Genomic DNA, 21,215 nt, shown 5'->3' with positions numbered 1-21,215 from the left:
TCTATTCTTCTTCTGCTAGCTGGGCACCTGCCCCACCAAAGAGGATAAGGAAGCCTTTGCCATTGTCTCTGTGCCGGTCATGGAGATTAGAGATCTAGATTTTGCGAATGATGCCAGCTACATGTTGAGCACCGTAGTCGACAAGTTCACCTCCGGTTTCCTCAGTCCTAATGACAGAAGGTAGATTTGAAAGTACACACAAGCACCAAACCAGAGTCTCAGCCTGAGGTTTTATGTCCTTAATGGCTGTGGTTTTTACTTTGTACTATGCCAGAGCTTCATGCACTCTCTCTATTCACAGGTATGCCATTAAACTGCTGGAGGATGTGGTTTTCTTTGTCGTTGATCAGTTTAACAATGGCCAGCCAGCCCTGGAGGTGACCATGAACAAGCCCAACCGAGAAAGACAGAAACTTATGAGAGAGCAGAACATTCTCAAACAGGTCTGATTTTAACGATTGGAAAACTACAATGTGTCTACAGTTGAAGCGTCTTTGTTGGTGAATGATCTTATCTCTTAAGACTTGCTGTCTCTTTTTCTGCTTAGATATTTGGGATCATTAAAGGCCCATTTAAACAGAGGGGCACTGAACCGCCTCTGCTAACGTTAGATGAGCTGTCTGACCAGAAATATGCCCCCTATCAATACATGCTGAGACTGTGCTACAGGGTGCTGCGTCATTCACAAGAAGACTACCGAAAAAATCAGGTACTCCAATGCATACCCAGGTGCTCAAGGATGGTTTAGAACACCGGGACATTACAAAAAGCCGTGATGTTGAATGTTGAAATTGTACGAATGGCAATCAGACCTGTCAGTCCTGTCACTCTAGAAAGAGCCACAAGAAATCAGCATTTAGAGATGGGGATTTGTCTTACAGGAGCACATAGCCAAGCAGTTTGGAATGATGCAGTCTCAGATCGGCTATGATATTTTGGCTGAGGACACCATCACAGCCCTGCTACACAACAACCGCAAACTGCTGGAGAAACATATCACTAAAACCGAGGTGGAGACTTTCGTCAGTCTGGTTCGTAAGAACAGGGAGCCCAGGTTAGTGTTTCCATTAGATGAACCTTAAAATTATACATTTTAAAATTGTGGGTTAAAGGTCTGGAAAAGTAATGGAAATTAATACAATCTTTAAAGTTATAGACGTTTGTTTTGCTAGGGTTAAAAATGCTCATTAGGAGATGTGTAGTGTTAAAGGAATTTAAATTGGCTGGAAAAGTCATTAAAAGTAATTGGACAAATTATATGGTAATTAATTTATTGGTCAATTTTGTAGCGCCTCCCTATTCCTGCAGTATTTATTTATTTATTTATTGCTGTGTCAAAGTAAAAGCTCAATGGTTCAACATTTGAAAGCAAAAAGTTTAAGACAGCCATAAAAATTATAATTGTAATTAGGGCTGGTCAAGTTAACGTGTTATTATTGCACAGGAGGGGATGCTCCCGATCAAAATATTTAGGCTTAGCATCAACATTCACAAACCACTGTCCACTGTTATTTTTAACAGAAAAGAATGCAACGAGCTTGTAATCATGACTATATAAGTTGGAAATAGGAAGTTTCCGATTGCACGTGAAAACAGCAGAAAAGCGCTCTCGCTCAACACAGTGGAGTGAATTGTTTTGTTAACTTTGCGGTTTATTATTTTGAGTCGTATGGGACGTGGTAACTTTATATATATATATATATATATATATATATATTGCTTTACAGATCTATCGCTTTTGCCGCTCAGAAATATTCACACTATCATGCAGCACATATCAGAAGATCTGCACTCTGGCGTAGTTAGCGCTCACTCACTGATCTATATCTGAACTGTGCTCTTGCCCACCTCTTCCAACCGAGCCAGGGACTGCTAAACGGAGCAATCACATTAGTCAAACGAACCAGGCTTTGGGGGTCAAACGCACTCCTCCACGGTTAAGATTGCCTAGTGTGAGCACACCCTAATTATTCTCCCGCATCCCGCACTCGTGCCGCACTCTGCTGCGATCATGCAGGTCTCTAATAGGAAGATGCTTGTTATAATGTTATGATCGAGGCTCTGGACTCTTTACAAACTATAAAATATTTTGAAAAATAGTGACAAATAGCTTGTTTTATTTTTCATTTAATTACATGATTGTTATAAGTTGAGATTGCTGTGAAAAGTTTTTAGATTGCTACTATGTAAAAGGAACACTGCTGTAAAAAGCACCTTATTTGTTTAAAGTGTTTGCAAACCAAATGTTAGACTTTTGTTCATATAGCAGTAGGCCTACTTTTAAAACAATACTCTACTTTTGAATGCATTATTAGTTTTGTGCATAACAATGCAATTAATTGCGATTAATCACAGACAATAATGAGCTTTAATCACAATTAAAAATCATTGCTCAGCATTAATTGTGTTATTATTATTATTATTTGTATTGAATAATAATCATATTGGGCGTAGCTTTTAGCTTTTAACATGCCTTTGTCAGTAAATGTCTATTCCATGTTGATGTTTTGATTTCCAGGTTTCTTGACTATCTATCAGACTTGTGTGTGTCCAATAATGTTGCGATCCCAGTAACTCAAGAGCTGATATGTAAATGTGTGCTGGATGCCAAAAACCAGGATATTCTCATGAAAACTGAGTAAGTAAATTTAAGAAAAATTGTGTAATGTGTCTGTCTCGGGTTATGTGCTCATGTGAATTCTTCCTGTGCGTGTTTGTGAAGGCGGCGAGCCGCTAAGGACACACATCACACCTCGGAGTATATGGAAGAGTTTGGAGAGGAGGATGAAGTTTGGCTGATTTGGTCTGAGAAAGAGAACGAGACGCATGAGAAGAGCATTCGACAGCTTGCCCAAGAGGCCCGGCAAGGGAATGTGCATGATGAAAATGTGCTGACATATTACAGGTAATAACACAACAATTCAGTTGTCTAAACCCATTTTAAATGTAAATGGAATGCTGAAATAATAAAATAATCTCTTTGTGTGTAGATTTATATTTAAATGGCCATGAACATGGACATTAATTCTTTAAAAATCATCTGCACAAATATATTGTTGTTGTTTTTTCAGGTACCAGCTCAAACTGTTTGCACGAATGTGTTTTGATCGCCAGTATCTGGCCATAGATGAGATCTCAAAGCAGCTGGATGTGGAGCTGATTTCCCTCTGCATGATGGATGAGGCTCTTCCCTTTGACCTGCGGGCGTCTTTCTGTAGACTCATGCTACATGCACACGTCGACCGTGACCCTCAGGAGCTTGTGACACCCATCAAGTTTGCTCGCTTGTGGGCAGAGATCCCCACTTCTATCAGCATCAAAGAGTGTGTTCACATACCCACACAATCAATCACCTTCTATATGACTTAATATTGAAATCTTTAAACCTCGCTCAGCTACACTACCATTCATCATCTGTCATTTATTTTTGTCTTTTAAGATCATCCAGACTGTATTTATTTGATCAAAATTACAGTAAAAGAGTAATATTGTGAAATTTTAAAACAATTTAAAATAACTGTTTTGTATTTTTTTTATATATTTTAAAATGTGATTTATTCTGTGATGGCAAAGCTGAATTTTCAGCCACCATTACGCCAGTCCTAAGTCACATGATCCTTCAGAAGTAGAATGCTGAATGAAAGTATTCATAATAACCCCAAACTTTTAATAGGTAGATTATGTAAAGACAGACTTTTTATATTGCATATTATAATCACTATTTGAGCAATAAAAGGTGTAATTATGGTATTTTTTGTTATAGTTATGACTCTCACTTGGACTATTCACGAGACAATAAAAAGAACAAGTTTGCCAATACGATGGCTTTTATGGAGGAGTACCTCAACAATGTTCTCATTGATGACCTACCATTTGCCAATGAGGAGAAAAACAAGCTAACATATGAGGTACAGTTATATGTTATATATTAAAATGAAATATCAAGACGACATGCTTTAACATGTAAATGTCAGTGTTAACATTAATATTCCTGAATCACATTTACACATTTGCTTCATTTACATTGCTTGTAGGTGGTGAGCCTGGCGAGACATCTCATCTACTTTGGATTCTACAGTTTTTTTGAGCTTCTGAGGTTGACTCGCACTCTTCTGGGAATCGTAGACTGCACTCCGAGTAATGCTAACGTCAACCCAGTGTTTAGTGATGATGGCAGTGGTTAGTATTTAAAAATTTAGATTATAGGTAAATTGTAAAATTTCTAAATTTTAAGAAATCTAGGTTCCAGACTATGAATAAAATTATACATTTTTGCAGCAAAATTTTTTTTTATAAATCTAATGCTCACAACAAAGTCTGTCATCACAAAAAATCACACTTTTTTTTTTTTTTTTTTTTTTAAATTTTTTTTGAATTAAAATGCATTTTTATTGAGCAATTATGTAATGTGTCTGCTAAAGTAATTTGCCTCCTAAAGTTTATTATTAAGAGCTGATATCTCCATGTTCATCTCTTATGTCTGGAGTGTATATATTGATTATTTGTCCAAAATGGCCAATAAAACGGTTTCATCTTCCTAGGTAAGAACGTCAGGCGCTCTATTCATGGCATGGGCCAGATAATGTCCACCATGGTGCTAAACAGGAAGCCATCCCTTTTCTCTGGCTCTGGTCGTCCTGGTGCTCTAGACAGCCAGGCCGGCAGTAAAGATAGCATTGACACACAGGACATCACCGTCATGGACACCAAACTGAAGATCCTGGAGATATTACAGGTAGATGCAGTCGAAGATGGCAACGGCTTTATGCTGTCAGTGCTGGCAATATCTAAATCTCCTTCTACTGGTTTGTGCAGTTCATCCTCAGTGTACGGCTGGACTATCGGCTTTCCTTCCTGCTATCTGTCTTCAAAAAGGAGTTTGTGGATGTTTATCCTATGGGTGATGCAGATGCAACTCATCATACGGAGCAGGAGGGTAATGATGTTTAGATACATATTGAACTCTTGTTATTGTAAGAACCTAACTACTAATCAAATAACATTCATAATAATAATGTAATCATTTAACAATCTCTAAAATTACATCATAATCAAATAACAACATGATTCTTCCTTTCTTCCATGTACTAATCCCTCTACTCTATTTTTCATCTTTGCTTTTGGTGTTTGCCTCAGAGCCTCGTTCTGGTGAGAGTGGCAATGTTACATCATTTTTTGATTTTTAAAATGAATTCATCAAAGGTGTAGTCTGTTATTTTTTAAATAAAAAAATATTTGATCCTATCACTTAATATGCTTGATATGCAAAAAAACCTGTTTGATTTCTGCAGCTCTGTTTGATTTCTTGTGGCTCAGAAATTACGTACTTAAATTTAATTTAGGTTAGAATAGTCATTTGTTTTTTGATTGTACATTTGTGTTATTTATTTATTTCATATTTAAACAGCTTCCATCAACCTCCAGCACATTGGAGAACAGGCAGAAGCCATGTTTGGAATTGGGTATGTTAATGAACAATTCATTCTATTTCAGCATGACTGTTCATCATATATAAAAATATATTTAGTGCTTGTAAGAGATGAACTCTCTTTGACTTTACTCTGACCATACAGTAAAGGAAACAGCATTCTGGAAGTGGACGATGAAGGGGGCCGAATGTTTCTGCGTGTTTTGGTCCACCTCATCATGCACGATTACCCCCCTTTGGTTTCTGGGGCTTTGCAGTTGCTCTTCAAGCACTTCAGTCAAAGACAGGAAGTCCTTCACACCTTTAAACAGGTTGAATGTACAGAGCACTCAGACATATACAAACAACTTTATTTTTTATTGGTAAAAAGTTGTGCCTAGACACCTCCAGGTAAAACATCTGCATCTAATGCAGATCCTCGAATGTGCAAAATCTAAATTAACACCTGGGCAGACCATAAAATGAACATTTTATTGCTTATCTGCATGCAGCAAATCAGAATTCCAGTGGCACAAAATTAAAAAGTACTTTTTCAACACAAGATGAAAATGCAATTGCTTTTGTAAAGATAAAAATGGTTGCTGTCAGTTTTTCATCTTGCTATGTTCGTCCTCCTCAGGTCCAGCTTCTCATTTCAACTCAGGATGTGGACAACTACAAACACATAAAACGAGATCTGGATCTTCTGCGCACCATGGTGGAGAAGTCTGAGCTTTGGGTCATTAAGAAAAGTAGCTCTGGGGGAGATGGGAAGAAAGACAAGAAAGACAAAAAAGATAAAAAAGAGGCTGCTCCGGTGAGTCATGCGCTGGGACATGTGGGATTATGAATAACAGGATAATTAGGTGAAAGAAGCTCATTTTTGTTTTCTTTTTCATGCAGACATCTCCAGAGGAGGAGACAGATACAAAGAAACAGAATGTTGAAAAGAGCAATGAAAGCTACCAGAATGTCAAAGAGGTGATGTTTTTGCATATGTTCTTAGTGTATTCCTCTGTTGTTCAGTAATATATTAGTTTAATTACAGTGGGGTCTAAAAGTTTGAGATAGTTTGTGGACAGTAAGATTTTATTGTATTTGTTAAAGATTTTTTATTTATTTTTATTCGGCAAGAATGCATTAAATTGATCAAAAGTGACAGTAGACATTTATAATGTTGCAAAGGATTTGTATTTGCAAATAAATGCTTTTGAACTTAATATTCATCAAAAAATCCTGTAAAAAATTAATCATGTTTTCTACAAAAATATTAAGCATGCTTTCAAAAACATGCTTAATCTAACTGACCTCAAACTTTTGAATGGTATATTATGAAAATTAAAGTTATTAATTGTTTGTATACACGTATAAGCATTTTAAAAATGTTGTGTTCAGTGTATGGTCTATATAAATGTGTATAGATGGATGGAAACTTAAATGGACAAACCAATATTCTTTGCGACAATTTAATCTTTTCTCTGATTTCCAGATTCTAGAGCGTTTGAATAAAATGTGCAGCTCAGGTGTATTCAAGAAACAACAAAGGCTGTTGAAGAACATGGGTGCCCACAAAGTTATGCTTGACCTGTTGCAGATCTCCTATGATCGGGTTTGTGGGTTGTTTTTTAAAGCAGATAAAATCTGTGGTAGATGTGAAGCATGGTCTTTGGCTTATCCCTCACTAATCACATGATTTTATTTCAGAATGACACCAAAATGCAGGAGATCATCAAGTACACGCACCTGTTCCTACAGAAGTTCTGCACTGGCAATCTGGAGAACCAAAATCTGCTCCATAAACACCTCAACCTCTTTCTCACACCTGGGGTGAGCACAAAGCATGACGCTTAAAATAGCCTAAGATGCTTCTCATGTTTGCATTGTGTTCTCTTTTCTGCTTTTTGTTTCGTCTCTCTCAGCTCCTAGAGGCAGAAACAATGCAGTTCATTTTCAGTAATAATTACCAGCTCTGTTCTGAGATCAGCGAGTCTGTGCTGCATCATTTTATCCATTGTCTGGCCACACATGGCCGCCACATTCAGTACCTCAACTTCCTGCACACCATCATTAAGGCTGAGGGGAAATATGTGAAGAAATGTCAAGACATGATCATGACAGAGGTTTGTTATTGTGGTCAAAATAAAGTAACCTAAGCAGAAATTCATTTTCACCATTTGTAAATATTTTAAGAAATAGTGTATAACTACTTCCATTAAAATCTTAAATATGAAAGTGTTAAATTGAGATATATTATGGGATATATTTGTAGGTTTTTCTGTTTAGTATATGGTTGGTGTAATGTTTTATAAGATTTTTTTTTAGCATTTTATGATATTCATTTTGTATGGTATTATTGGTAATTATATAATGAATTTCAGTTAAATGTCCATTCGGTTGATGGTATATACAGTGTAAAAGACATCGGACATTACATGCTTTTTTCTCAATTAGCTTACAAGTGCGGGTGATGAGGTGGTTGTCTTCTACAATGATGACACATCATTTGACACCATGGTGGAACTGATGACACAGTCTAGGGAAGGAGTGAAGGACGACAGCCCTCTGCGATATCATATTTCTCTGGTAGAGCTGTTGGCTGCATGTGCGGAGGGCAAAAACGTCTACACTGAGATCAAGTGCACATCTCTGCTGCCCCTGGAGGACATGGTGAAAGTAATCACACATGAAGACTGTATCACAGAGGTAATCCGATAATGGATGGAAAACATGATATGAAAGCGCTTATTTTTAAACAATGGGTCATGTTTCATTTTTTCCACTTGTCCTGAAGAATTGACCTATCGGTAAGCCCCTCCCGTCAAACGCAGATGAGCCAATGGCAGTCGAGTATCAGTTGCACGGGGAGCACTGTAGGTTTCAGTGCCATAGAGAAACATTGGAAGATCCAAAGCTTGCATCGTTAATGTCATCTTGTGCTTCAGCAAAGTATTTCTGGCTAAAAGTAGCTAACGTTAAAGTTAGTGAGTCCATACAAACCCATAGCGGACTGTTCTCGCATCAAAAACACATAAACAAAGGTCTACATTTCACTGTCTCTTCATATTAAACTGGTTAAATGAAAATTAATTGAATTGTATGTATTGCGATACATGAACAGTGTTGATCCAGGATGTTGTCATCTGTGATTATGATGAACGTAACATGAGGCATCTTCCGCTTGCATTGTGAACTGTAAACCCTCGCCTCCAAATTAATACCCACACTATTTATTTTAAAATCTTTTATATATCTCTCCATGGCATATTTAAGTCCCACTTGAATGGTGGTCCTCCTGTGTCCAAAATATATCAAAAAGATATAGGGACAAGCTTTTCAAAATTACAGTCATTGTAAGACAGTTAGTTTGTCTGAGTTTGCAACTGTAACTAAGGTGGGCGGGGCTTACTGATATGTAAATTATGTTCAGCCTGCCTATATCTGTTTGTTACAAGAGCCAGTTAATTGATTAAATTAACACGAGCATTTATAGCATGTTTGGAGAAAAAGAAAAGCGCACTGGATAAAGTGCATCAGAACATTTACAAGTCTCCTCTGTGTCATACAGGTGAAAATTGCATATGTAAACTTTGTGAACCACTGCTATGTAGACACAGAAGTGGAGATGAAAGAGATCTACACCAGTAACCACATCTGGAAGCTGTTTGAAAACTTCACTGTAGATATGGCTAGGGTGAGTCCACTCTACCACTGACGCCGTGTGTAATAATAAAGAGTTTCATTAATTTGGTGTAATTGGAATTCCAGGTGTGCTCCAACCGTGAGAAACGCATGTCAGACCCTGTGCTGGAGAAGTATGTGATTCAAGTGGTTTTAGACACTATAAATGCCTTCTTCAGCTCTCCCTTCTCAGAGAACAGCACCACCACAGAGGTGAGGCATCACCAGTCTATCAAAGTCTTATTTCTGCTCTCTGCCACATCAGCCTTTATTCATTGTACATAGCAAAGACCTTTGGATTTAATTTTTTGTCTAGTGTTAAAAAAATAGCCGCCTTTTAGAAATTCAGTGAAACAAAACTACTAAAACAAAAATTTTAATCAAAGGGATTGACAAAAAAACAATTAGAATGTTTGAAGTAAATATAGTCTTCTGTTCCAAAGTTTGAGGAATATTATTATTTTTTTCAAATGTTTTTGATAGAAGTTCATTTATTGGATCAAATAACAGTAAAACATTAATATTGTGAAATACTATGATGAGTGGATAAAGACTAGAGCAATCAAATAGTGAGAGAGTGATCTGCTCACCTGGTTATGTTCGTGGATGTTTCGACGTGGAAAGCAGTTCGGAATGGAAATATTCATATTTTATTTGTTAACAACATACTTTTCGTACCTTTATTTCAGTAAATGTTATGAAATTAGAGAACTAAGCCAATAGTAGCGCTGGCGGTGTCATTTGATTTGGATGGGAATTTCAGATTGTGGATCATTTGAGTCAGTTCGGTAGTTCAGAGCGTGATTCATTTGAGTCAGTTCGGGAGTTCGATACGGGATCACGAATTATTTGAGTCAGTTCGGGAGTTCGATACGGGATCCCGAATTATTTGAGTCAGTTCGGGAGTTCGGAGCAGGTTTGCGAATCATTTGAGTCAGTTTGGGGATCGCAAATCATTTGAATCAGTTTGGGAGTTCGGAGCGGCTTCACGGATCATTTGAATCAGTTCGGGAGTTCGGGGCAGAGCGGGATCGTGAAAACCCTGATACATTTTTGATCAACAGAAAGTTCAAAATAACCACATTTATATATATATGTAAAAGTCTTTCACTTTTTATCAACGTAATTCTTTTTCTGAATAAAAGTATTACGTTCTTTATAAAAAAAAAGGAGGAGGAATAATACATTGAAGATTATAGCTGTTATATCATGTCTATCATATCACAAAAAAATGCTTTTCCGATTTCATAAGTTCACATTTAATTCTCTTTTTTTTTTGTCTCATTTCAGGTTCATCACACCATTGTAAAGCAGCTGCTGCAGTCTACTATGCGTCTGTTAGATTGTCCCTGGCTACAGCCACAACAAAAAGTCCAAGTAGAATCCTGCATCAGAACTCTGGCAGTGACAAGTAGGTCAACTTACTTTCGAAGAAAATGGTTGCATTCTAAAAAGAGTTTCAGTTCTCATATACAGTAAAGGTTTTTGAAGTATGACCAGACAACTTATTTGTTTACCTGACTGTCCCCACAGCAAAGATTCGCGCCATCCCTCTGAAATTAGAGTTGGAGAATCATGTCAATATAATGTTAAGTCACAGTAATGCCCTCACACTGACCCGCTCCAGCCACAGCAACAAAAGGGTCACTCGGCCTGCTGTTCCCACCAACCCCTGGGATTACAAAAACATCATTGAGAAACTACAGGTGCATACATGCATGTCTGTGTGTCTGAAAACAATGCCTAATTTATCTCCTTTTATATTTTGGAGTCACATGAAAAAGGTGTTTGTCAAAAATGCTTACACAACTTGTGCATGACACTCTAGGACTGTAACATATGTCCCAATACAGACTTAAATTGTTTGTTTGAGTGTTATTTCTATCAGTAATAATGTATACAGTACATGTAGTGTATTAATGTTTCTGTAACACTGTTTTGTTAGGATATCATTAACACATTGGAGGATCGTGTGATGCCGTTGGTTAATGCGGAGCTGTCAGTGCTCGTGGATGTGCTGCACCAGCCTGAGCTGTTATTCTTGGAAGGCACAGATGCTCGATCACGCTGTGAATCGGGAGGCTTCATATCTAAGTGAGTCACTCCTGTACTAACTAGGACTTTTACCATAAAACTTTCTGCGTGCATGTTGTGGCTCAATCAAATAAACACAGAATTTGTGTTGCATAATGCTGTATTACTTTTTTCATCTTCACCTTACTGTTTTAACTTTGTGCAGATTGATCCAGCACACAAAGGCCCTCATGAACTCAGATGAGAAGCTCTGTATCAAAGTCCTCAGAACTCTACAGGAAATGCTCATTCATGAGCAGATCTTTGATGAGAAGGTGAGATTAGTTAATATTATTAATATCGCCATGTAATCAAACAAGTTCTCATTCAAATGAAGCGAAGTTAAACAAAATCAACATTCTAAATATTTAGCTTTCTAAAAATTGTAACACACATTTTTTCAAATATATTTTTAGTTTAACTCAATATTCTAAAGGTATATTCTAAATTAAAAATATTAAATATGAATATAATTACCAGAATACAAGGTACATTCTGTTCTAAGGCGTATTTCTAAATCATCAGAAACATTTTAGAAACATGAAATTGTTTTTTACATGGAGAAAAACTTCATTCGTGGGATTGTGTAACCTGAAGTATATCCGTTTTTACAAAATGAGGAATGAGTTGAAATGAATTGACAGTGTGTCACAGATGCTGTGGACAGTTGTATTGAATCTAGACTATTACTTGGTGCATTTTCCAGAGTAAAAAGAAACTTCTGGAAGTGTCTTTTAATGCCAAAAGTGTTTATTTTTGGGTGGGTTAGTTTGGGTTCTTTGCTCATTGTAATTGATTTAATGTAACAATGAAAGTGCTGTTTTTTTTACAGGGCCTTGCCTTAAGAAAGGTATTGCTCCAAAACTACCTCTACACCAACAAAAAGAACATAAAAGCAGAGCTTGTTGAACATGGAGGAGGTAATTTTTTAATTACTGTTGAAATATCATAGAATAATGAGGAATATCACACAAACTGGTTTGACTGATTTTGTAATTGCTAACCAAATCAGCACAAAACATTCTTTGTGGTGTGTGTGTGTGTGTATGTTCAGGTGGAGAGGGAGAGAGAGACTGGCTGGCAGTTGCAGCATTACAATGTCGTCTGGACAAAGAAGGTGGCACCAAACTCTTCATAGACCTCATAACCAGCAGTAAGAACGAGAAGATCTTTCAGGAGAGCATTCAGCTCGCCATCTGTCTCCTGGAAGGAGGCAACACAGAGATCCAGGTGGGGAAGCAGCTGCCGTAAAAATATAGCTTTAGTCAAGGCAAAGTACCCATATGTATAAATCGGTTCTTGTTTACAATAGAACTCCTTCTACAAACTCATGATGGGAGACAACAAGTCGGAGAAGTTTTTTAAAGTACTAAATGACCGCATGAAGAACGCACAGCAGGACATCAAATCCACAATCTCCGTCAATGTGGGGGAAATGACCAATAGAGCCAAAGATGACAAAGATCTAGACACAGGTAATTTGTATAAAGAGTATGAAGCGCACTCTTGCTTCATCTTAAAACAGACATTGTGAAAGGAAAGGGACAACATTATTCTGTTATTAAATGAAGTTATGCTACATCTTATATATTTAGTATACAATCTGAATTCATTGCTGACTCTAACATTGGTTTCCTATAGGTGCACTGCCTTCCTTTGGCCAACCTGAGCAGCCACCTCAACCTGAGCAGCAGGAAGTAGATACAGAAATGGGCCCCTCTGTCACCATCATGAAACCCATTCTGCGCTTTTTACAGCTGCTCTGTGAGAACCACAATCACGATCTTCAGGTCTGAACATCCCTAGAATAACAGTCTATGATGATCATGTCAAATAAAAAATTGTTAAATCAAGATACATTAACTGGAGGTGTATGGAAGCATATGGGTAGCAATATTCAATTTGGGAAGTAATATTCAAAATGACAATGCAATATGTAAAATGACAATGCATTTCTGTATTTACATTTACATTTTCCAATACATTTGTGCAACGTTTGGTGCAAAATGAAAATGAAAATTAAATAACATAATTTTCATTTGCCATTTCATACACCAGTTTTAATTTGTAAAATGAATACTAATTTTAACGCTTTATAAGTTGCAAAATTAAAATGAAAATGTATTACAGAAATGATTAGATATGTATAACATGTTCAAGCAAAAACTGTGGCAAAATGATAATTTAAATGCTATTTTTCTTAAATGCTTTAACACTCACAGTCAAGACACTTACGATTGCATTTTCATTCAATGTCCCACAATGAATGTAGCAAAATTCAATGTGCACATTGAAAATGCATTCCGAGCCGATCACGTGTCCGCCCCCCTCCCGCCATGTCAATCACTGCGTGAACAAGGCGGGGCTTGCAGAAGGTCACAGACTCAAATCTCAAGAAGAGGATTCAAGATTAAGAGTCAGTGCGAGTGAAGCACTGTAATGTCTGAAACCACCGCCCACTGTTAATTAGCATAATATTTGAATCAGATGTAGCTGGGCACATAATTCGTGCTGCTGAGACCTGCAAATTATTTATAGGTTGTAGTATTGCATGAATATTGTCCCACTGATAAATACAGTGCAAATAGTTCTCTCTCTTTGGATAAAAGTGAAGTGGAAATAAAAATCAATAATAGACTGAACAGTTCCATGTCTGTAACATTTACCACTCTCATATTTTAAGTCATAAGGCACTAGGTATGTGTGTGTGACATTAATAAATAATTGTAAAAATTAATATAGTTACATTTCTAAATAAAAATAGTAAAATTAGCTCTGTGCTGCTCAGTGCTCCTGTAGCCTACTCCAGAGCGCCCTCTCGCGGCTGTAGACGATAATGTTTTCTCTTGGTTCTGAATAAATGTGACTTATATGTTTTTTTCCTCGTCATGACGTATTTTTGGACTGATGCAACGTATAACGAAAAATACGGGTAACATTATTATTATTATTATTATTATTTATTATGAGAATAATTGACACAGACTAGAACTTTAATGTTTCGCCAAATTCAGCTCAGATCTTCAGACTCGTCTGACTCGTGTTGCTGTATAACTGGCCAGACTTACCTTACCAAAAAATCCTATTTAATTTTATTTCATAAATTTAACTATATTTATTTCCACTTCACTGTTATCCAAGGAGACAGAACTATTTGCACTGTTTTTATCAGTGGGACAATATTTATACAATACAGTATACAACCTAGAAATAATTTAACGGGGTCTCTTGCAAGTCGCAGCAGCACGAATTATGTGCCCAGCTACATCTGATTAAAATATTATGCTAATTAACAGTGAGCGGTGGTTTCAGACATTACAGTGCTTCACTCGCACCGACTCTTATTCTGCCTGAAAGAATGAAAAGACAGAGCTGGAGGTTGAGCGATTCGACCAATCAGATGAAAGCAGCGCTTCAGCTCCGCCCACAAGTGCGAATGAAATATTGAAGCCATAAACCGAAATTATCAAAACGTACACGGACCAACTGTCTTGTCCATGTTCTCTCACTTGAATCCTCTTCTTGAGATTTGAGTCTCTGACCTTCTGCAAGCCCCGCCTTGTTCACGCAGTGATTGACGTGTCGGGAGGGGGCGGACACGTGATCGGCTCGAAATGCATTTTCAATGTGCACATTGAATTTTGCTACATTCATTGTGGGACATTGAATGAAAATGCAATCGTAAGTGTCTTGACTGTGAGTGTTAATGCATTTAAGAAAAATAGCATTTAAATGATCATTTTGCCACAGTTTTGGCTTGAACATGTTAGACATATCTATTTCTGTAATACATTTTCATTTTCATTTTGCAACTTATAAAGCGTTAAAATTAGTATTCATTTTACATATTAAAAATGGTGTATGAAATGGCAAATGAAAATTATGTAATTTAATTTTAATTTTCATTTTGCACCAAACGTTGCACAAATGTATTGGAAAATGTAAATGTAAATACAGAAATGCATTGTCATTTTACATAATGCATTGTCATTTTGCATATTACATTCCAAATTGAATAATGCTACCCATATGCTTCCATAGAGGTGCACATTTTCTGAGACATTGAAAAAAATTATAATTTATTATAGTTTTTATTATGTTATTGTAATGTTCTTTTAATAAATTCCATGTTCTTTGCTCTAGAATTTTCTTCGCTGTCAGAGCAATAAAACAAATTATAACTTGGTTTGTGAGACACTCCAGTTTCTGGACATCATGTGCGGCAGCACGACAGGAGGTCTGGGTCTGCTGGGCCTTTACATCAATGAGAACAACGTGGAGCTGATCACACAGACCCTGGAGACCCTCACAGAGTACTGCCAAGGACCATGCCAAGAGAACCAGGTGAGATTACTAATACTGCCATTATATTAACTAAATCATTTTTGGCCATAAATGCTTTTTAAATTCTAATTGATTTTTGTCTGTCTGAAGACATGCATTGTCTCTCACGAGTGCAACGGTATTGACATAATCACAGCCTTGATTCTGAATGAAATCAGTCCTCTCTGTCGTTACCGAATGGAGCTGGTGCTGCAGCTCAAGGTGAGGATACATTCCTGACACAGAGGCTCTACTTTAATCATAAATCATGTTCATCGTTACTTATTTGCGATTATTGTCAGGACAATGCCTCTAAGCTCTTGCTCGCTTTGATGGAGAGTCGTCATGACAGTGAGAACGCAGAGAGGATCCTATTTAACCTTCGACCCCGGGAACTGGTCAGTTTTCCTATGTCTTGTGTACTATGTGCATGAGGTGTAACAGTAGTATTTTAACATTACTGAGTACTGTACTGTATGTCTTCAGGTGGAGGTGATAAAAAAGGCTTACCAGCAAGAGGCTGAAAATGAGGAGGGAGAAGTTTCACCACTTGAAGTTGGACACAACATCTACATCCTGGCATTACAGGTGGACCACTGCATCTCTGTACATTTAAATTAATCATTTGGTACAATGCACTTATTGTGTACTCATTTGCACTCATTTACATACATGATTTTACATTTTACTTATATTAAAACAATTTACATTTTACTTATAGTATATTAAAAAAATTACCTGCATGTGATTACATCTGTAATTAATTTCTGTAATTAATTACATTTATGATTTATAATGTTGACCCATCACTTACACCTTAACCCACCCTTAAATCTACCTATACTTCCAAACCGGAAGGTTACTCCACCCCAAAAGGAAAATTTTGTCATTAATCACTTACCCCCATTAGAGCTGTAATCGGGCCATAAAAGTTAGGCCCGACAGGACCCGAGCCCGACAGGTTTCGGCCCGAGCTCGACAAGTACATTTTGATTGACAGCTTTTTAAAAGCCCGAACCCGTTTACAGCCCGACATTATTCCAATGTTCTTTTGCCTTTTGTCAAGAATGAGTCATTTATTCATGTTTTAACATAATTTATTCACAACTAACCACTAGGAAATTGGGATAAAGAAATAAAATAAGTCCTCTGTGACATCATGACATCTCAGCACTCTAAATAGACATAGGCTCATTTAGCCTATAAATAGACCAACGCACCAATAAAAACGAGTCTTTTTTTAACAAATTAAATTAAGATAAATTTTAAATTAAGATGGGTATTTGGCAATAACGTAATTAAGATAAAGGCTCTGCCGGATTTGCTTCGCCACTAGCAGCTGACATTTAATAAAAGACTAATGCCAACATTAGCGTAACTACTGTCCACATTATGCATTTAAGACTCAATGAATATTTAGTTATCATTTGAAAAACCTTTACTCACAGAGATTAGGCTAAGCCTACATGTTTTTGTGGAGCAAAATTATTGATTTCAGTGTAGATGTCTTCAGTGCGTTCCTGCGCTCACTGATGATTCGTCATTATTCACTCATTATTCTCATTATAAACATGGTCAAAACTTTTCCACACCTCAGACTTTGCTTTAGTTGCTGGTGCAACCAAAACGTAATCGCCAGAGGCAAGCCTCCGTTACACCTACTCAGTATCCATTTGCGCATCTTTCTCAAACCACAAACCGGAGCGCAAGCCCGAGCCCGGCCCGAGCCTGCGTAAGACCCATCGGGTCCCGTCGGGTTCGGGCAAAGATATTCAGCTATAACCCCCATGTCGTTCCAAACCTGTAAAAATGTAAGATATATTGGATGAAAACCTGGAGGCTTGAGACTGTCCCATAGACTGCCAAGTAAATAACAGTGTCAAGGTCCATAAAAGGTATGAAAAGTCATCGTCAGAATACTCCATCTGCCATCAGACGTGCAATCTGGGTTATATGAAGTGACGGGAACACTTTTTGTAAGCGAAGAAAACAAAAATAATGACTTGTCTCTCCATATCACAGTGCTGTGTATGCTCTTCTGTGTCATCCACGCCACAAGGAAGCGCAGTTTCTACATGTATTTAGTTTTGATTTGAAATGATACTTTAACGTTTAACATTACCTGTTTTCCTCCTCAATAGCAGCAAAAGTGTTTTGGAGTACAATATGAACACTATAAGTATATATGTATATATTTTTTTTAATGTAAGTTCATAGTAGTTAAGGCCACTTAATATACAGTGGTACCCAACAATCTATAAACAACCAATAGACTACAACATTTTCATTATTATTATTATTATTATTATTATTACTTGCAGTTCGGTTGCAAAGACCTTTCTTCTTTTTTTTTTCTTTTTTGCAGCTTGCCCGGCACAACAAAATGCTCCTAACACTGCTTAAACCACCAAAGAAGACAAAAGAGGAAGAGGAGGAAAGCATCTCTTCTATGGTAACTTGTGAATTTTTCTTTTATGATTAGGAGCACATTTTCAATATTTTCTGTCTAGAACATGCATACAGTATATAAGACATTATATTTTTGCTTGTGTTAATTGCAGCTCAACTTGAACAAGCAGCAAGAGGAGCAACAGGAGGATCCATTAGAGTACTATGACCGTCAAACAGCTCAGGTTGAGGTAATAAAAAAATAATCATTTCTCTTTGTGTGTTGTAATCTATGCTGTTATAGTATTTCCTGCTCCACTAATGTCTCCATACATTGTGGCTAATGTGATACAAATTAATTAGTGATTATGAGAAGTTGTGAAATAGTTTCCGTGGGCATGTCACATGCAGATTGTGCGGGAGGACCGTAGCATGGAGCAGATAGTGTTTCCTGTTCACCCCATCTGTGAGTTCCTAACAGAGGAGTCAAAGATCCGTGTGTTTACCACCACAGAGCAGGACGAGCAGGGCAGCAAGGTCACACACTTCTTTGAGCAGACATCTTTCTTGCACAATGAAATGGAATGGCAGAAAAAACTTCGAAGTAAGTATTGGGCCTAGGATGTTGTGGCTTAGTGAGTATCAAATATGACACAGGTTTATTGTGATGTTTTAGGTATGCCTGTTCTATACTGGTTCTCTCGTCGAATGTCTCTCTGGGGCACCATATCATTCAATCTGGCTGTGTTCATCAATCTTATCATCGCTTTGTTCTACCCACATGACTCTGGCCAAGCTGGTATGTTTATGTGTACATTATCTGTTGGTAACTAATAAACTAAGTGTATTAATTGCATTATATTAATAAATGCTACATTTACCATCAATTTCAAAGCACACAATTATGGACCAACAGTTGGCTTTCTAAATTGCTTTTCAATATTTTTTTTTTTTTACTATTGCTTAATTGTAGTTTTAACGGTCTCTTGTGCTTCCAGGTAGCATAGATGATTCGTTGTTGCTTATGCTGTTCTGGGGTTTCGCTGGACTGGCTGTTTTGGGCCTGTTATCAAGGCGCTATGGGTTCCAGTCTGTCACTGTTGCCATCACCCTGCGCTGCATCTATCACTTTGGCATTGGGCCATCTCTCATCCTGCTAGGGGCTCTCAATGTAAGTTTTACATATTAAGTCTTAATACTGTATGTTTACTTAAATAAAAGCGAATGGATTTAATTCAGAATTTCTCTTTTTAACCAGCTGATCAATAAGATAGTGTTCGTGGTGAGCTTTGTGGGGAACAACGGCACCTTCATCATGGGCTACAAGGCTATGGTGATGGATGTGGAGTTCCTGTACCACTTGGCCTATGTGTTAACCAGCACACTGGGGCTTTTTGTCCACGAGCTCTTCTACAGCATACTGGTGGGTGTTAAAAATTACAGTACCTATCGATTAAACTTATTGGTTTGTTTTCATTCATTTTTTTTTCAAACAAATGCTGTTCTTTTGAAATTTCAATACATAAAAAAGCAGTTTACACCAGAATATAATGAAACTGCTAATCATTTCTCACTTCTCTTTTACCTCCTTTAGCTGTTTGATCTGATCTACCGTGAGGAGACGCTCTTCAATGTCATCAAGAGTGTGACGCGTAACGGCCGCTCTATTCTCCTCACTGCTGTCTTGGCCATCATTCTGGTCTACCTGTTCTCCATCGTGGGCTTTCTCTTCCTCAGGAATGACTTCATCATGGAAGTCGACCGGCTTGCTAGTCTAGATACAGGTGAATTGCATACACCTCTGTTCATCTTCACTGGTGTATGACAACCCCATCTGAATAGTTTTTTCCAGAAAGGCATCAAATCTAGCGTTTATGATCATTTTGAATTACAGTATACCATTTCTTTTTCATTGATGCCAATTTGACAGGCATTTCTTGTTTTTTAAGCAGGTACAGATAACTCTATGAGCAGCTGCAGTGCAGATGGAGTGGAGTGCACAAAGGAAACTGGGTTGGTTGCACCATCAGAGGGTGAGATTAGCATTAAAAACAACTTTTAGTATTATTGTATTGGCATCAGAACTCGTGTGAATTTTTTTTTTTATGTCTTTGAAGAAGAGGACAACACAGAGAGAGCATGTGACACTCTTCTAATGTGCATCGTTACGGTGCTGAATCATGGGCTGAGGAACGGAGGAGGTGTGGGAGATGTCCTGCGAAGACCCTCTAAAAATGTATGGAGACCTACAACTTAATAGAAATGTGCACATATACTGTATACAGTAATAAACCTAACCAATGCTGCTCAACTTACAGGAGCCTTTATTTCCTGCTCGTGTGGTGTACGACCTTGTCTTCTACTTCATAGTAATCATTATTGTTCTCAACTTGATTTTTGGTGTGATTATTGACACCTTTGCTGACCTGCGTAGTGAAAAACAAAAGAAAGAGGAGATACTGAAGACCACCTGTTTCATTTGTGGTACGAAATCAGATTTGAATATCTTTTAAAATCTACATTTATACCTGTGATGGCAAAGCTTAATTTTCATCTGAATTTCTTATTATTATAAATGATTATTGTTATTATAAATGTTGAAAAAAGTTTATGTTTGTAGAAACTTTTTGTATTGATCTGTTTTTTGTATTTCAACAGGTCTTGAGAGGGACAAGTTTGATAATAAGACTGTGTCCTTTGAGGAACACATTAAATTTGAGCATAACATCTGGCACTACCTCTATTTCATTGTGCTGGTACGGGAGAAAAACAAGACCGATTACACTGGCCCAGAGAGCTACGTGGCCCTTATGATAAAGGTAAATAAAAACAAAATGGAAAATTACAGTTGACTGGATACTGGTCCCATTTTATGTGTTGACAGCAATTACCAGCATTATTTCAGTATTATTTATATACTGTTGTAGTTTTTATAAAATACTTTTTGAATTGAACCGTTTTTTTATTTATTTACAGTTTTCATTTTATTTTTTGTTTAAATTATCTTATGTACTTTTATGTTGTTGTTGTTAAAAAATAATTGTAAGTATAGTTCTAGTATCTTTAATTTATTTAATTCATTCTTGCTGCACCTTCCAATGGGTTTTTATTGGGTCTTGTTGTCACCTCTTGTTAGAATAAGAACCTGGATTGGTTCCCACGCATGCAGGCCATGTCTCTGGTTGTAACTGAGGGAGATGGAGAACAGAACGAGATGAGGAACCTGCAGGATCGTCTCACCTCCACCATGAAAGTGGTCACACAGCTCACAAGCCAGTTATCAGAGCTGAAAGAACAGGTACATTTAGCAATTTCAGCAATGTTGGTCCAGCATGAATAATTTTGG

The 21,215-nt window shown here is 37.2% G+C and overlaps 1 protein-coding gene across 1 annotated transcript in view; it reads left to right on the top strand.

Annotated features, from left to right (window-relative positions):
• LOC132114653 (inositol 1,4,5-trisphosphate receptor type 3-like) overlaps positions 1–21,215 on the top strand; it is a 31,176-nt gene that overhangs the window by 8,788 nt on the left and 1,173 nt on the right. The window contains exons 13-57 of the mRNA XM_059522887.1: positions 20–180; positions 302–443; positions 548–709; positions 882–1,054; positions 2,519–2,638; positions 2,723–2,905; positions 3,072–3,323; positions 3,764–3,908; positions 4,035–4,179; positions 4,542–4,735; positions 4,816–4,936; positions 5,408–5,462; positions 5,574–5,739; positions 6,048–6,224; positions 6,311–6,388; positions 6,897–7,016; positions 7,112–7,234; positions 7,327–7,527; positions 7,859–8,110; positions 8,973–9,098; positions 9,173–9,298; positions 10,376–10,496; positions 10,619–10,791; positions 11,031–11,179; positions 11,325–11,433; positions 11,991–12,078; positions 12,213–12,388; positions 12,471–12,633; positions 12,800–12,948; positions 15,302–15,502; positions 15,593–15,703; positions 15,784–15,879; positions 15,968–16,069; positions 17,847–17,933; positions 18,043–18,120; positions 18,281–18,473; positions 18,546–18,668; positions 18,868–19,040; positions 19,128–19,292; positions 19,464–19,653; positions 19,822–19,902; positions 19,987–20,105; positions 20,188–20,353; positions 20,528–20,688; positions 21,006–21,167. Coding sequence (XP_059378870.1) covers positions 20–180; positions 302–443; positions 548–709; positions 882–1,054; positions 2,519–2,638; positions 2,723–2,905; positions 3,072–3,323; positions 3,764–3,908; positions 4,035–4,179; positions 4,542–4,735; positions 4,816–4,936; positions 5,408–5,462; positions 5,574–5,739; positions 6,048–6,224; positions 6,311–6,388; positions 6,897–7,016; positions 7,112–7,234; positions 7,327–7,527; positions 7,859–8,110; positions 8,973–9,098; positions 9,173–9,298; positions 10,376–10,496; positions 10,619–10,791; positions 11,031–11,179; positions 11,325–11,433; positions 11,991–12,078; positions 12,213–12,388; positions 12,471–12,633; positions 12,800–12,948; positions 15,302–15,502; positions 15,593–15,703; positions 15,784–15,879; positions 15,968–16,069; positions 17,847–17,933; positions 18,043–18,120; positions 18,281–18,473; positions 18,546–18,668; positions 18,868–19,040; positions 19,128–19,292; positions 19,464–19,653; positions 19,822–19,902; positions 19,987–20,105; positions 20,188–20,353; positions 20,528–20,688; positions 21,006–21,167 — 6,558 coding nt within the window. The remainder of the gene's footprint in view (positions 1–19; positions 181–301; positions 444–547; positions 710–881; positions 1,055–2,518; positions 2,639–2,722; positions 2,906–3,071; positions 3,324–3,763; positions 3,909–4,034; positions 4,180–4,541; positions 4,736–4,815; positions 4,937–5,407; positions 5,463–5,573; positions 5,740–6,047; positions 6,225–6,310; positions 6,389–6,896; positions 7,017–7,111; positions 7,235–7,326; positions 7,528–7,858; positions 8,111–8,972; positions 9,099–9,172; positions 9,299–10,375; positions 10,497–10,618; positions 10,792–11,030; positions 11,180–11,324; positions 11,434–11,990; positions 12,079–12,212; positions 12,389–12,470; positions 12,634–12,799; positions 12,949–15,301; positions 15,503–15,592; positions 15,704–15,783; positions 15,880–15,967; positions 16,070–17,846; positions 17,934–18,042; positions 18,121–18,280; positions 18,474–18,545; positions 18,669–18,867; positions 19,041–19,127; positions 19,293–19,463; positions 19,654–19,821; positions 19,903–19,986; positions 20,106–20,187; positions 20,354–20,527; positions 20,689–21,005; positions 21,168–21,215) is intronic.

The sequence above is a fragment of the Carassius carassius genome, chromosome 34 (genome assembly GCF_963082965.1).
Source record: "Carassius carassius chromosome 34, fCarCar2.1, whole genome shotgun sequence".
NCBI lineage: Eukaryota > Metazoa > Chordata > Actinopteri > Cypriniformes > Cyprinidae > Carassius > Carassius carassius.
The sequence above is the reverse complement of the archived record's forward strand: the minus strand, read 5'-3'. Positions and strand labels throughout refer to the sequence as shown.